General features: G+C 49.8%; 1 protein-coding gene across 4 annotated transcripts in view; it reads left to right on the forward strand.

Annotated features, from left to right (window-relative positions):
• Window positions 1-892: 892 nt before the first annotated feature.
• Window positions 893-15,279, forward strand: part of FBH1 (F-box DNA helicase 1) — a 29,623-nt gene continuing 15,236 nt past the window's right edge. For all 4 annotated transcript variants that reach the window (XM_061346846.1, XM_061346847.1, XM_061346849.1 and 1 more), the window contains exons 1-7: window positions 893-934; window positions 3,471-3,626; window positions 5,681-6,186; window positions 8,454-8,584; window positions 10,567-10,702; window positions 11,353-11,543; window positions 13,888-14,001. In XM_061346846.1, coding sequence (XP_061202830.1) covers window positions 925-934; window positions 3,471-3,626; window positions 5,681-6,186; window positions 8,454-8,584; window positions 10,567-10,702; window positions 11,353-11,543; window positions 13,888-14,001 — 1,244 coding nt within the window. In that variant the 5' untranslated portion in view covers window positions 893-924. The remainder of the gene's footprint in view (window positions 935-3,470; window positions 3,627-5,680; window positions 6,187-8,453; window positions 8,585-10,566; window positions 10,703-11,352; window positions 11,544-13,887; window positions 14,002-15,279) is intronic.

Below are 15,279 nucleotides of genomic sequence, written 5' to 3' on the forward strand. Positions count from 1 at the left end.
AAAAACTGAAATTCCCTTTTTCCCTCCCGAAAACCGGGAATTTTCCTTCTTCCGAGGGAAAACCCGCAATTCCCGTTTCCCTCAGCAAATCCAGGATCCGGCCTTTCCCTCCGGCACTGTGACGTCACACCGAGAATACCAGGAAGGGGAGGGAAGAGGCCCCACCGCGTTGTTCACTTCCCGAACTCGGAAGTACCGCCCCACTGGATCTCGGCGCGGTTTCTGATTGGTTAACAAGGCTAAAAGGGGCGGGGCCTGCGGCATCGCGCGGTAGCGGCGGGCCAGGCGCGTTCTCTTATTGGTGGATAGGGCGAAAGTGGGCGGGGTTGGCCGAATCGCGCGGGAAGTGTGGGAGCGGTGGCGGGTATGGGGGGCTAAGGCGGGGCTAAGGCGGAATGGGGTTCCCCTGATAATGGGGGGGCTCTGTAGTTGTGGGGGGGCCTTGGCAGTGTAAGAGGATCGGTAATGGGAAGGGTTTGGTGGTGTTGGGGCAATTCGGCACTGGGGGGAATTTGGCATGGGGAGCGGGCCTTGATAACGGGAGGAGTTGGTAATGGGGGGGGGGTCTCCTCGGCTTTGGGGAGACTTTATTATGGGGATCCTTGGTATTGCGGTGGGTTCATAATGGGGGGGCTTGGTAATGGGGGTCTTTAGCAATGAGGGGGCCCTTGGCATGGGGGGCAGGGCTTGATAATAGGGGGAGGCTCCTTAATACTGGAGGGTTTGCAATAAGGGGAAACCATTGGTATTGAGGCTGATGCTCTCACTTTGCAGCTGGAATATCCTCCTGTGGCTGACCGGCTCTGCTCCCCATCGTGTTCCTCAGTGATGGAAACCATGAATGGTGATGGGGCTTCACAACCCAGTTGTTCAGGCCATGTGTCATCTGTCACCAATGGAAAAACTGGAGAAAAGGAGAAAAACATGAGTGCAGGTGAAGCGTGAGTGGGTCATGGGATCCCAGACTGGTTTGGGTTGAAGGGACTTTAGCACTCACCCATTCCAACCCCTGCCACGGGCAGGGACCCCTTCCACTAGAGCAGCTTGCTCCAAGCCCCTGTGTCCAACCTGGCCTTGAGCACTGCCAGGGATGGGGCAGCCACAGCTTCTCTGGGCACCCTGTGCCAGCGCCTCAGCACCCTCACAGGGAAGAGCTTCTGCCTAAGAGCTCAGCTCAGTCTCCCCTCGGGCAGGTTCAAGCCATTCCCCTTGGCCTGTCCCTACAGGCCCTTGTCCCAAGCCCCTCTCCAGCTTTCCTGCAGCCCCTTTAGGCACTGGAGCTGCTCTAAGGTCTCCCCTTCAGGAGCCTTCTCTTCTCCAGGCTGCCCCAGCCCAGCTCTCTCAGCCTGGCTCCAGAGCAGAGCTGCTGCAGCCCTCGCAGCATCTCCATGGCCTCCTCTGCACTCGCTCCAACAGCTCCACGTCCCTCTTGTGCTGCTGCCCCAGAGCTGGATCAGGACTGCAGGGGGGGTGCTCACTGCTGCTCACGCTCTGGGTGTGCAGGCCATGGGTTATCTTGTGTTGGGTTTGTGCACTTGAACCCTCTGCCATGACCATGGCATGGGGGGTTTGCTGTCCTGGGGTCAAGGGAGCAATGGTTTTGCCCTCAGTTCTGATCTTGTGCAAGACTTCTGTGTCTGACAGCTCCAGGACTGGACTGAACCAGCACCTCAGCTCTGGCATCTGCAGTCTCTGTGAGCTTCAGAGAACTGGGGCCCTTCAATGCTTTGCACTGCTTAATCCAAAAGAAGGTTTTCATTTTGGGTGAGAAAAACCATTTTGAAGTAGAATCATAGAATCAAAGAATCTTTTAGGTTGGAAGACCTTGAAACTCGTTGAGGCTAACCATTAACCCATGTCCCTGAGTGTCACAGGACCGTCTTGCATTGCTTTTTATCTTCTCCTTGCCTCATTTGCTGTTTCAAGGCTCATTTGCTGTGTTCTGAGGAGCATGAAGTCAAAAACCAGCCTTACTGCTGTGCTGACGTGGCTGAACGGGAGGCAGCTGTGTCATGAACTGACCCTTGGATCCTGGTGGATGGGATCAGTCCATCACTTGTGGCTGCCATGGACACGTTAGAGGACTTTATCCTCTGCACCACGGCGCAGTAGGAAAGTAGAAGTGAACCTGCATGAGGAGTGCTCTGCTGGCAGCTCTGTTGGGAGGGAGCCCATCCCGTGCCATCGTTTTGGGTTGCCCATGAGCATTTCTGGTAGCAGTGAGTTGCATTTTGTGTTCCTTTCCTGCTGGCTGCCCTGTGTGTGGAAGAGAGGAGCTCGTGCACGTTTCAAGTAAGGTTTTCTTAACTCTTCACACAGATTTGTGCTGCTTCTTACCCACCCTGTGCTGTGAAGGGGTTGTGATTCCTCCTTATCAGAGGATCCCAGCTGGATGTGTTTGTGAGAGGCTCAAGTTTGTGTATTTGAATGTTGGCTCTGAGCTTCCTTGGGTGAATCACTGTTGAGTGGTGGCACAGTTCAGCCTTCATAGTCTGCCCCAGCATCCTGCTAATGATGCTTTGCTGTTACACAACTGCTGTTGGTGTTATATGGTATTATAGAGAGAGCCACAAAGCTTACAAGGGTTCTGGTTTTATGTTGTCCCCTTTTGTTCTGAAGCCTCATACAACGCAGGAGAGGGGACCTGGGGTGAAGTTGCTGTTGCAGTGACTGCAGATGTGTCGCCCTGATGTGATGCATTGCTCTCCTTAGCTCCTCAGCAGAGCATTGTATGAGCTTCTGTTGTGACTGTATCCTGGGCTGCAGCAAAAGAAGTGCGAGGAGCACCTCAAAGGAGGGGATCCTGCCCCTCTGCTCTGCTCTCATGAGACCCCTCTTGCAGCACTGTGCAGTTCTGGTGTCCCCAACATGAGGACATGGAGCTGTTGGAGCAAGTCCAGAGGAGGCCACAAGGACGATCAGAGGCTGCAGCACTTCCCGTATGGAGACAGGCTGAGAACATTGGGGGTGTTCAGCCTGGAGAAGAGAAGCTGCGTGGAGACCTCAGAGCAGCTTCCAGTGTCTGAAGGGGGCTACAAGGATGCTGGAGAGGGGCTCTTCATCAGGGACTGGAGTGATAGGACAAGGGGTGATGGGTTCAAACTGAAACAGGGGAAGTTCAGGTTGGATATAAGGCAGAAGCTCTTCCCTGTGAGGGTGCTGAGGCGCTGGCACAGGGTGCCCAGAGAAGCTGTGGCTGCCCCATCCCTGGCAGTGTTCAAGGTCAGGTTGGACACAGGGGCTTGGAGCAAGCTGCTCTAGTGGAAGGTGTCCCTGTCTGTGGCACTGGTTGGAACTGGGTGAGCTTTAAGGTCCTTTCCAACCCAAACCAGTCTGTGACTTATTTGGAGAAACTTCTGTCTGCACCTCCAAAAGGAGACTGTTTTTATGCCTCTGTCAGAGCCATGGGGTTTATTCTGTTCTTTGCTGACACTTCGGGGTCTGTGTTTTGTTGCATGTTGGCAAAGCAGAGAAGAGGTTCAAGAAAACCCACCTGACAGCCCAGGAGTGCGAAGCTCTTGCTGAATGTTCACTTTCCCTGACGCAGCCATTGAGCCAAAGCCAAAGCAGGGGAGATGTAAACAGGGGCCTCCATCCCAGCCACCGGACACGGAGACATCAAGGAGGTACTGGTTTTGAGTGGTTTGAAGGGCTGAGGGCTCTGGGAGAGAGCAGTGTGCAGCAGAAGGGCGCTGTGTAATCCATCCCTCAGCTTGTGCTGGTTGGAATCATGGAGTCCCAGCTTGAAGGGACCTCAGGGATCAGCTGGTCCAACCTTTCTTAGCAAAGCACGACCTAGACAGGATGTCCCAGCACCCTGTCCAGCCCAATCTTAGCAGTTTCCATGCTGGGGAATCCACCACTTCCTTAGGGGTGTTATTCCAATGGCTGATGGTTGTCATGGTGGAAAATTCTCCTTTTGTGTCCAGTTGGAATTTCCCTAGGAATAACTTGTGCCATCGCCCCTCGTTGTTTCTATGTGACTTCTTGTACAAAGGGAGTCTCCATCATCTTTGTATCACCCTTTAAGTACTGGATGGTGGGGATAAGGAGGGGATAAGAGCCTTCTTCTCTCCAGGCTGAACAGCCCCAGCTCTCTCAGCCTTTCCTCACATGCTTCCCAGTCCTTGGATCTTTGTGGCCCAGCTCCAGCCTGTCCACATCTCTTTTGTAGAGCAGGGACCAAAACTGAGACAGTGGGGACCAAAACTGAAGGGGAATAGTGCCAAGGGAGTGAGTGCAAATAGAAGACGTTGGTTGGCTTTGAGTGTTGTGTGGCAAACCGGGGTTAATCTCTGCCTCTGCAAAACCAGGTAGCTAGAGAAGGAGATTCCATGACTGCTTCCCTCTATGGGGGTCAAGTTTGTCTTTGCATGTGTTTAGTCTCTCCTCACACCAGAAATGCCACCATGTCTCTGGTGTTGAGCTGTTGGAGACTACCTATGAAGAACAGCAGCTCTCCCTGAGGAACACTCCTGTTAGAAACTATTAATGATGTGACTCCTGCTTCTGGATATTCTTTAGGATCGTTATGAGTTGATTATGGGATGCTGAAGTGTTGCTGATATTAATGATCTGCAGCTTTGCTGGGCATGGGAAACATTGGGATACCCAACTTGGAGATGCTACACACATGTGTGGCTGAGGAGACAGGTAGAAAGCAAAGAAGAACTATATCCTGACTCATTCCTCAGTGCCTTGGTCACTGTGGAGATGAGACTTAGGAGCATTGTGGTGTTTCCCTGGGATGCTTGGGAATCTCTCTGTACCTTGGTGTAAGGTGACTCGCTTCACAGATTGAAGTGAGGCCGGATGAGACATCAGAGTCCTGGACTCTGTGTTCAGACTTCTCCATTTCATACCAGTGATAGCTTTGACTGTCTCACTTTAAAATACCTCATTATTTTGGATGCTGCAGGATTTAGGCTATTGGACATGAGTATTCCCTGTTCATTTTATGCAGTCTTTCAAATCAGACCTCTTTCAGCTTCACCTTTAGGAGCATCCTGAAGCATCAAACATCAGCAATAGCTGCTTGCAATTTGTTTCTTCTCGAGTTGCTTCTCAGCCAAGCATTAGGGTATTCTGGGAGCAGGACAGACGAATCCTATCAGTGCTGATAACTCTAGGCTGTGCGCTACAGGGACTGTGTGGCTGTCAGGAAGGAAAGGATGCTGAGAGCAGTCTTTCCTTTATGGGCCCCCAGTGCAGCCAGGCAAGGAATCACTGTTTATCCTTTTAAAGGCATTGGTCTTTCTTATACCATGGTAGGGGCAGCAGAGGCTTGGTGCTGTGACCTTCTCATGATGCAGAGTAGTTAAAACTTGAAGCTCTCCTAATATCTTAGTGTGCTTCTCACTCACCAGGTTAAAACCAGTGATAACAACTGTGAGCCCAAGCTCAGCCTGAGGAGCACCACAGCTCAAGCTTTGCCTTTTGTTTCCTTCTCATTTCTTGTAGACAGTGGAAAGAGATGGACATTGTTCTGTTGACTTCCTTAAGTTGTGAGGGAAGCACCATGAGGCAGGATAGTTCACCTGTAGGAAGCTCATACACCTGTGAGGAGCCCTGTGGAGATAACCACCACCTTACACAACCTTTGGGCTCCTTTTTAGCTCAGAAGCAGTGTGCTTTGCCCTTGTTCTTGTTCACCCCATTCATGTTCTTCCTCTTTCTGCAGGCCAAGGTCAGCTCAACGTCGCTGATTGCTTCCAGGTCCCTCGGACACAACAGGTAGGTCCTGATGGGACAAAGGACAGGAGAGTCAAAGAACAGCTTCTGGATCCCAACTTCACTGATGATTCCTTCCGCAACGACTCTGCTTTTCTGGAGGATGAGGACTTTGTACCAGCTCCCAAGGAAAGCTCCAGGAAGCGGCCTCTGTCCACTGCAGGTACTCTCAAGCCAGAGCATGATTTGTGGGCTGAACCTGAGAAGAAGCCCTTGGTGGTTCATCCAGAGCACAGCGGGATCAAGCAGGAACTCGATGATATGGAAATTGAACCAGTCCCTGATACGCACTATGGACTCCTGGGGACTCGGACCTGGGAAGTGCCTCAGGGAAGTATTGATATGCTGCCTGTCGAAGTCCTGAGGAACATCTTTGCTTTCCTACCAGTGACTGATCTGTATCAGAGCCTGAGCCTGGTGTGTCACTGCTGGAGGGACATAGTCAGTGATCCACTGGTAAGGACTTGCTGTGATACTGATTTGAGCCTGTTCCCTCTCCTACTGCTCTGCTCTTAGTCTTGTGGCTACACATGTTGGTGTAGGAGCATCTGTGCTGTGTCTCTCTCTTTAAATTGTTTATTGTTCCTAATGCCCACATCCTGTCTTCTTTTGTCAGTTTGTGGTCCTCTGGATCCCGGTGGCATCTTTGCATGCCAGCCTCTATCAGAAGGTCAATACCGGTGTAATTTCCCTTGATGACCTCTTACGTTAGGGGAGAAGCTGCTGCTTGAGCATTCACACACCACCCAAGGGGTCACACACACACCAGCTGGGACTTTAACTGCTGGGACCAGTGTCCCTTTGCAGCGGGTGGCTCCAGTGAGCCCATGGCTGCCCCTTTTGACTCCTCACTCAGATGTGCTTCTTCCTCCTGCTTCAGGTTCATCTTCCTAATGTCTGATCTCAGTCTCCCCTCTGGCAAGTTCAAGCCATTCCCCTTGTCCCAAGCCCCTCTCCAGCTTTCCTGCAGCCCCTTTAGGCACTGGAGCTGCTCTAAGGTCTCCCCTTCAGGAGCCTTCTCTTCTCCAGGCTGCCCCAGCCCAGCTCTCTCAGCCTGGCTCCAGAGCAGAGCTGCTCCAGCCCTCGCAGCAGCTCCATGGCCTCCTCTGCACTCGCTCCAACAGCTCCACGTCCCTCTTGTGCTGCTGCCCCAGAGCTGGATGCAGTTCCTGTTATCTTGTGCAGCTCCAGCTCCTGCAGACAGCAGGAGTCTCCTTATCTTCTGGTTTGTGCTTGTGCTGAATGGCAGAGCATGGGACACTGAAGAAATCCTGGACTCAGGATAAACAGGACTTAGCAACAGCTAAACCCATCAGTGTAATCACAACATTCTTCTCACACTAAAGAAACGCAGCACCGTGCCAGCTTTTGGGAAGAATACTGGCAAAACCAACTCTATTCCAGCTGAAAGCATCTCTTGGTGAAAGTCCACAGTTTCTGGCCTAAGGCTTTGGCTGACCTAGCTGCTTTGTAAAGCTAAAGCTGAGCAAACAGCATCCTAAACTACACAATACTCTGCCTCAAATGATTAAAACTTAGTTATTTAAGCTAAATCACTACTATCTCTTAGCACTTCCCATAACATGGATAGAGCATCCTGTAAGACTCCACTCAATCTTCCTTTCTGTCTGACAGGGGTCATGCAGGACACTGGCTCCAGGCTGAGCAGTGTCCTCTTGTGGCTAGTGGATGTCCCATGCCCCAGCTTGTGTGTGTGATGTCTCTTGTAGTCAAATGGCTTTAGAGGAAAGGCTTTTAGCTCTGGTTGTATGGAGCTGGATCCATCTGCAGTCGAGGCTCTCACAGTACAACCAGTGGTGACCCCGTTTTGGCTGCAGTGAGATCTCTGCATCCAACGAGAGGTGGCTCAGAGGCAGCCAGTGCTGCTCAGCTCGCTCCATTCACCCTGGAAACACTCAGCTGGTACAAAGAGGTTCCTCAGCCTGGTGCAGAGCCAGGGGGGATTGATCACAGCCCAGGTTTTCCTGAGATGAGTGAGGTTGGGTGCAATGCAGGAGGTGTCATAAAATCATGGGATGGTTTGGGGCGAAGGGACCTTAAAGCTCATCCAGCTCCAAGTCCCTGCCATGGGCAGGGACACCTTCCACTAGAGCAGGTTGATGCTCTTGGGTCTCCTTTGAACCTTCTCCAGACTGAACCAGCCCAGCTCTCAGCCTGTCAATGCCCTTCACTCTGCTTTAGCAGCACATTTTGAGCCTGGAGAGCTAGTGATGCATAACAAATGCATGCATTGACTGCTCAGTGTGCTCAAGGCCTCTCCCAGGTCTGCTCTGTGCTCTGTACACAGCCCAAAAGGCAGGATCCTGGTGGTTGTACCAAAGATGTCCGTACAGCAGGCTGCAGGAAGGTCAGGCTTCATGGACATAGGGATTTTAAGCACTCAGAGCAGCTCTGTGCAATAGTGTTGAAAATATTTCCATTCCTGTGATGTTTTTGTGTTTGAAACTGAGATAGGATCACCCTGTTCCCATAATATTATTAAAACCAGCCTCTTATAGGCATGTTTGCAGGCTATGAGGAACAAGTCTGTCTTTCTCTGCTTCCTCTTCCATTCCCCATCTCATGCTAGGTGCTTCCATCAAGTTCCAGGGGCATTTCGAACTCCAGGTCTTTGGTTGACACATTGATGAGCTTATTGCCAGGAGAAGCCTATTTTCCAGTGCTGTGAGGTGAAAGATGGTTCTGTGTGCTTCACATTCCAGTTCATTCCCTGGAAGAAGCTGTACCATCGGTACCTAAACAAGGAGGCCACGGCCCTGCGCAGCGTCGAACAGGTCATGAAGGATTTTGCCATAACGAAGGAGCAGGAAGGATGTGTGCTTGGGCTGATCAGGTGAGTCCAATTTAACATTGACTTGAACCTGTAGATCCTCAGACCTTCCTTGCTTTGGGTCTTCATCCATTGTATCCTGTGGATTGCCAGGAGAGCAATGGGTTTGTCTTGTAAACAGGGAGATGAATAGAAATCACTACAAGGGTTCTAGAAATAGGTGAAAAACTTCCCTTTTCCTCTTCCTTGTTCTGTTTGGAGCACGTGGTCACAGAATCATTTAGGAGATGATGTTTAAGGTCATTGAGTCCAACTGTTAACCCAGCACTGTCAATGCCATCACTAACCCATGTCCCCAAGCACCACATCTGCACATCTTTTAAACCCCTCCAGGGATGGTGACTGCAGCCCTGCCCTGGGCAGCCTGTTCCAATGCCTGAGCACCCTCTGGGGCAGGAATTGTTCCTCAGCTCCATCTAAACCTGCCCTGGTGCAGCTTGAGGCCGGTTCCTCTTGTCCCATCCCTTGTTCCTTGGGAGCAGAGCCCAGCCCCTCCTGGCTCCATCCTCCTGTCAGGCAGTTGGAGGCAGCCATCAGGTCCCCCCTGCGCCTTCTCTTCTCCACACTGAACCCCCCAGGTCCCTCAGCCCTTCCCCATCACACTTGTGCTCCAGGCCCTGCACCAGCAGCATGGACACATGCTCCAGCACCTCAGTGTCTTTTCTGTAGCCCAAAACTGAACATGGTGTTTGAGGAGATGTACAAGTAGAGGATGAAATCTGGAGAAGGTGGAAAGGGGATCTAATCGCTGTCTTCCCATGTCTAATAAGAGGCCACAGAGAGTATGATGCTTGGAGGTGTACAGTGAGAGGGCAAGAGGCAATGGGCACAAGTTCCATATAGGAAATATGGATATTAAGAGAGCAGCCAAACACTGACCCAGAGAGGTTGGGAATCTCCATCGTTAAGAGATGCTCAGGCCTCAAGTGGACAAATGACCAAACCTTGAAGTTGTCCCAGCACTGAGCAGTTGGCTTCCAAAGTGCCTTCTGCAGCTTGCATCATTGATAGCAAGTGAGAAGTGATGGGTAAGTGAGAGGCTGGGCAGGGATAGCCTTCTACTAAGAGATGGAGAAGCTGGACTGGGAAGAGGGGGTGGAAGAGCAGTCTTGAATGGTGTTGCCTGGTGGAGGGCAGGGAGATGGTTGTCACATCAAAGGAGGAAAGAGGTGAGGAGAGCCTGAACAAGAGGCTGCCAACAAGCAGCTGCTGAATTTGGAGGCTCAAAGGTAGGTTCTGGAGATGGAACTGCATGTCAGAGCACAGCCAGGTTGGGTTCAGCAATTGAAAGGAGCTGCCAGGAGCTCCAAGACAAGCATTAGATGACGGAGTCAAATATGGGCTGCTCTGTCACTTGCTGCTTTTTGGCACCCAACAACAAGCTTGGGGGAGGATGTTCCATGGTTGCTTCCTGCAGGGTAACTGTGCTGGAGAAAGTGAGGCTCAATGTAAGCATCCCTTTCAGCATCGCTTTGTGTTTCAGGAGCTGTCGCGTCAGCTCTGCTTTTCCTTGTGAGCCAGAGAGGCTCAGCATCTCCTGGGCTTAGGTAAAATACAAGGATCTCATGGAAGGTGTGAGATTTGAGCTCTTCTTCCTGGTTCCTCCCATCTCCAATGTATTCCCATCTTTTCCTTTCCTGAAAGGCTGCTTTCCTGGACCTGCAGTGACTTACCAGTCAAGGCCAAGACCAAGCCAGGTCCCTGATAAGAGCAAGTGCACTGTTCAGACCTCTGTAGTCTAGAGGGACTGATGTTTGGCAGTTAGATGGTGCCAATAGAGTCAAATTGGTTTAGGAGCAAAGTGGGTCCATGTTCTGAAAGGAGACTTTGAGACAGCCAGAAAGATCTTGGAGACTAAAACGACAGTATTATGGAGAAGGCTTTACTTACATCACTATATAAACTTGGTATATATTTATATACCAGGTGAACAAACCCACTTGATAAGGCTTCTTTGCAAATGCTGCTGTTCTCCCTCTGTGCAGGTGTGTGTCTGCCATACCCACCAACTGGAAGGTAGATCCTGGTGCAGTTCTGCGGTGTTTGAAGAGTCATCACCTCTTCACAAAGGCTGAAGTCTGTGTTGTCAACAAGCTGCCACATTTACAGAGCAGGGCTGGGGTAGGTTTAACAGCGATTACTTGGTTTATGGAACAGGTTTAACATCTCCTGGTGCTTTGAGGACAGATCTGCCTTCCTGTGTCTGAAGGTTTTCCCTTTGGGGTGTTATTTGGTACTATTCATACAGTCATAGATGGTTTGGGTAGAACGGACCTTAAAGCTCACCCAGTTCCAACCCCTGCCACGGGCAGGGACCCCTCCCACTGGAGCAGCTTGCTCCAAGCCCCTGTGTCCAACCTGGCCTTGAACACTGCCAGGGATGGGGCAGCCACAGCTTCTCTGGGCACCCTGTGCCAGCGCCTCAGCACCCTCACAGGGAAGAGCTTCTGCCTAAGAGCTCAGCTCAGTCTCCCCTCTGGCAGGTTCAAGCCATTCCCCTTGGCCTGTCCCTACAGGCCCTTGTCCCAAGCCCCTCTCCAGCTTTCCTGCAGCCCCTTTAGGCACTGGAGCTGCTCTAAGGTCTCCCCTTCAGGAGCCTTCTCTTCTCCAGGCTGCCCCAGCCCAGCTCTCTCAGCCTGGCTCCAGAGCAGAGCTGCTCCAGGTTATGCGTTTCTCATGGCAGAAGTGTTTTTCCAGTGTGGAAGCAGTGTTTCCCTGCTCCTAAAGCCTCCTAAAGGCTTTCTGCTCATTCTCTTGGTTGCCTCCCCCAGCCTGAGAGCGCTTGGGCCATCATTGCGGTCATGGTGCTTTTCTCCGACGGTGTCAGCGACATCCAGAAGCTGATCAGATGCCTGCAGAGACCCTGCTCTACCCTCTATCTTGTGGATGTGACCGAGACACTTTACTGCATGGCAACACTGCTGAGTGCAATGAGAAACAAGGGTATCGCCATCAGTAACAGGTAAGGGAGGAGGGAGATGCTCCCTGGCTGCCTGCCTCTTTCTAGCTGTAGTAATGTGGAATATATATACAGTGAATATATATGTCTATGAGCATATATTTCTATATCTTTCATGAGTATATATTTCTATATATAATATATATTTAATATGTATTAATATGCATATTTAATATATTATGTATAATAATATGGATATATATTTCATTTATAAATAGATATGAATATGTATATATTTTTATCTCATAAACATATATGAGCATATATATATGAAATATGTATTTTCTGTATATTTCATGAGCATAATATTCCTTTTGGTTAGGGCTCTCTGGTTGCTCAATGTGCAGTTTGTTGAGAACAGTGTGCACATCCCTAGTTTGTTGCAGGAGCATTCAGGAGTGTTACCTTTAGATTTACTTTAATTCCAGGACTGTTCCATAATCCACTTGTTTTTCAGGAGGTAAAGCTCAAGGAATAGGATTGTTTTCAGAAAGAAAAGCAGATTTTAAAGTAATTATAAAAAACATCCTGCTTAGAAATAGATGCACATCACAATTTAATGTGGGTATTACATTCCTGAGACCTATTACTTACTTTACTCCTCTTACATGATACTCCATGGGCTCCTTCTGCCTGTAGGTAGCGATCCATCCTCTCATCTTTTGTTCACAGAGGTGCTTGGTAATGCAGGTAAGAGCCCACAGAATTACAGTGAGGATGAGATACGGAGTAAGGACACTTGTAATTGATTCTTAAGGGAAGACTTGAGAGGAACTGCACTGAAAATGGATCTATAGCCAGGAAGAAGAATGTTCTTTAAGCTGCCTTCTGCACCATATAGATCAGCCTGTGTTAGACACTTCATCCTCTGCTTACTCAGGCATGGGCCATGTCCTCAGGCTACCAAACAGGGAAACCAGGATGCTTCTTTGGCCTGTTAGTGATTGCTGATTGCTGGCTAAGGTCATTAACTTGAGTTAACACCTTCTAAAGGTGTGGTAGACAGAGGGTGTCACTTGCTAGCAGTGGGAGTTCATGGTCAAAGTCACAGACTCACAGAATAGATAAGGGTTGGAAAGGACCTTAAGATCATCAAGTTCCAGCCCCCCTGCCATGGGCAGGGACACCTCACACTAAACCATCTCACCCAAGGCCTTGTCCAACCTGGCCTTGAACACTGCCAGGGATGGAGCATTCACAACCTCCCTGGGCAACCCATTCCAGTGCCTCACCACCCTAACAGGAAAGAATTTCCTCCTTATATCCAATCTAAACTTCCCCTGTTTAAGTTTTAACCCATTACCCCTTGTCCTATCACTACAGTCCCTAATGAAGAGTCCCTCCCCAGCATCCCTATAGGCCCCCTTCAGATACTGGAAGGCTGCTATGAGGTCTCCACGCAGCCTTCTCTTCTCCAGGCTGAACAGCCCCAACTTTCTCAGCCTGTCTTCATATGGGAGGTGCTCCAGAGGAGCATCCTTGTGGCCTCCTCTGCACTTGTTCCAACAGTTCCATGTCCTTTTTATGTTGAGGACACCAGAACTGCACACAATACTCCCAGTGAAGTCACCCATGTCCCATTTCCACCTCTTTAACCAAGGAGAGAAGAGGTAGGAATGACCACATCTCTTCTGCCATTATCTCTTCAAAGCCCACGAGGTTTGTGATTTGGGGTGTGAGGAGGAAAACCTGGCCTTGAGGAACTGGCTGAATCCTATTTGCAGCTCCTTGAGCAATGTGAATCTGAGAGTGCAGGTCACCTAATGTGAGACACAAGGTTTGTCCTGGAGCGTGGCCCTCTTAGGCCACAGGACCAAAGCTGCACTAAAAGAGGTAAAACCGCAGTGGTGTCAACCCTGGTGTGCCACGGAGGTTCATTTTAAACCTGCTGTTGCCAGAATAAGTAAAGCCACAGAGTCTCTGAGCTCCATTCTGTGCACCATGAAGGATTGTCAGAGGATCATTATGAGGCAGTTGATGAAACTGGTTCACTTCAAAAGCCTGAACTAGCCCCACATTCTCTCTCACACTCCCCTAGGCTGTTGCTCATAGTGGTTCAGGAGAGCAAAAGGATGCTGGGGACTGATCCCAGGTCACATTTGCATGGCAGACCCTGAAACCCAAACCTAGCAGGAGTGAGGAGGAGGCCACAAACAGAGCAGTCACTTTTCAAGGCAGAACTAACCACTCTTAACACTGTCTCCTGCAACTCCCTGCGTGCCTGGGGCTTTGTGCCACGTCCCACTGGAGTTATTTGAGGTGTTGGTGGTCTTTTAGGTAGCTGCAGACATTTCATTTGCTATTGATGAGTTCTCAATGATAGTTTGTCTCTTGTCTCTTCTGCCAGGATCCATTACAGCATTTTCTACTGCTTGTACCTGATGGAAAATGCTTCTGTGACGATGCATACAGTGGAAGAGGATGCGGTGGCTTCGTGCTGCAGACAAGACTTACGGTCTGGGTAATGCTATTGTAGATGATAAGTAAGCAGGGTCCTGGTGGAGGAATGAACCTTGGAGGGAGAGCAAATGTTTCCTGGTAGGATCTGGTTGACAAGACTCGTAAGGATTGGTACAAACCCTTATTCTGCTCCTTTCCATCTTCTCCCTGAATTCTCAGAGGAAAACCAGGCCTTAAATCTGTACAAATTGAATTTCCAAGCACCGAGTAAATTTAACAGTCATTATTCACTGATGGATCTATATTTCTGTGGAGCACAGTTCTGTGTGCTCTTCCCAAATCACCACTCTCCCTATGGATAAGAATCTCTGAAAGGAGGGGAGAGAACCTGCTTTAAGTTTAGCAGTGGGCTCCTCTGGAAACACAGGGTGCAGTCAGTCGAGGGGTTGGCTTGCTGGTGGCATGGCTGTGGCTGTTCATTTGTGAGCCCTGCTTTCTGTGCATGGAAGGGAATGAGATCCCAGTCACAGGGCGTTGATTTGGCTCCTGTTTTCTGGATCTTGTTGGATAACTGGAACATATTAACATAATATTAATAGCATGTTAATATTAACATAATGTTATATATAGATATTATAAGTTGGCATCGGTCGGTAACTTACTGCCTAGAAAGGAAGGACAGCGAGGAGTGAAATGCTTTCTTGGCCTGTGGAGGTCCAGGCTTTGTTCCACTTCTGCTGTAGAGTCAATTAGCTTCCTCATCCTTATCTACAGAAGGGGTAGTGCTTTCATCAGCCACAGGGATCTAGCAAGGATAAATCCAACCACTGATGATCCAAGGCACAACAGTGCTAGAGGTTATAATAAAATGAATAAATCAGAGGCTGTTTCCCCAGCCCTTTCATTCCACCCCTCCATCTGAAGTCTTCTAAGCAGAATCTGCTTGTTCAGTAAAAGATGTGTCCTGGGGGCAGTCACCTGACTGCCAGCTATGGAATGTCAAGGATGCTTAAACAAGGCTTCCGTGGTATTGGAGAGGACCCTGCACAAAGAGGTGGTTCATGCTGTTGGCAGATTACAGGGTTTAGACCTTTATGAAGACAACAACTGCACTGAGTGCCTTTCTTAATGTTAATCAGAGCTCTCGGCTCCCCTGAGAGGCAGGAGAATGGATCTGTCCTGTATGCTGAGACATCAGAGCGCAGCAAAACACTCCAAACCCAAGTCACTGGTTTCAATAAGCCTAAGGAGCCATGGTGCCAGATTCATCTTTAAAGCATGGCTTAGGCCCCTTGAGAAGATCTTTTCCTATAGAACATTCCCCAGGTTTATTCTTTAC

Source organism: Neopsephotus bourkii, unplaced genomic scaffold (assembly GCF_033783945.1).
Source record: "Neopsephotus bourkii isolate Nb327-2 ecotype Australia unplaced genomic scaffold, CSIRO-AGI_Nbou_v1 NB_281, whole genome shotgun sequence".
NCBI lineage: Eukaryota > Metazoa > Chordata > Aves > Psittaciformes > Psittacidae > Neopsephotus > Neopsephotus bourkii.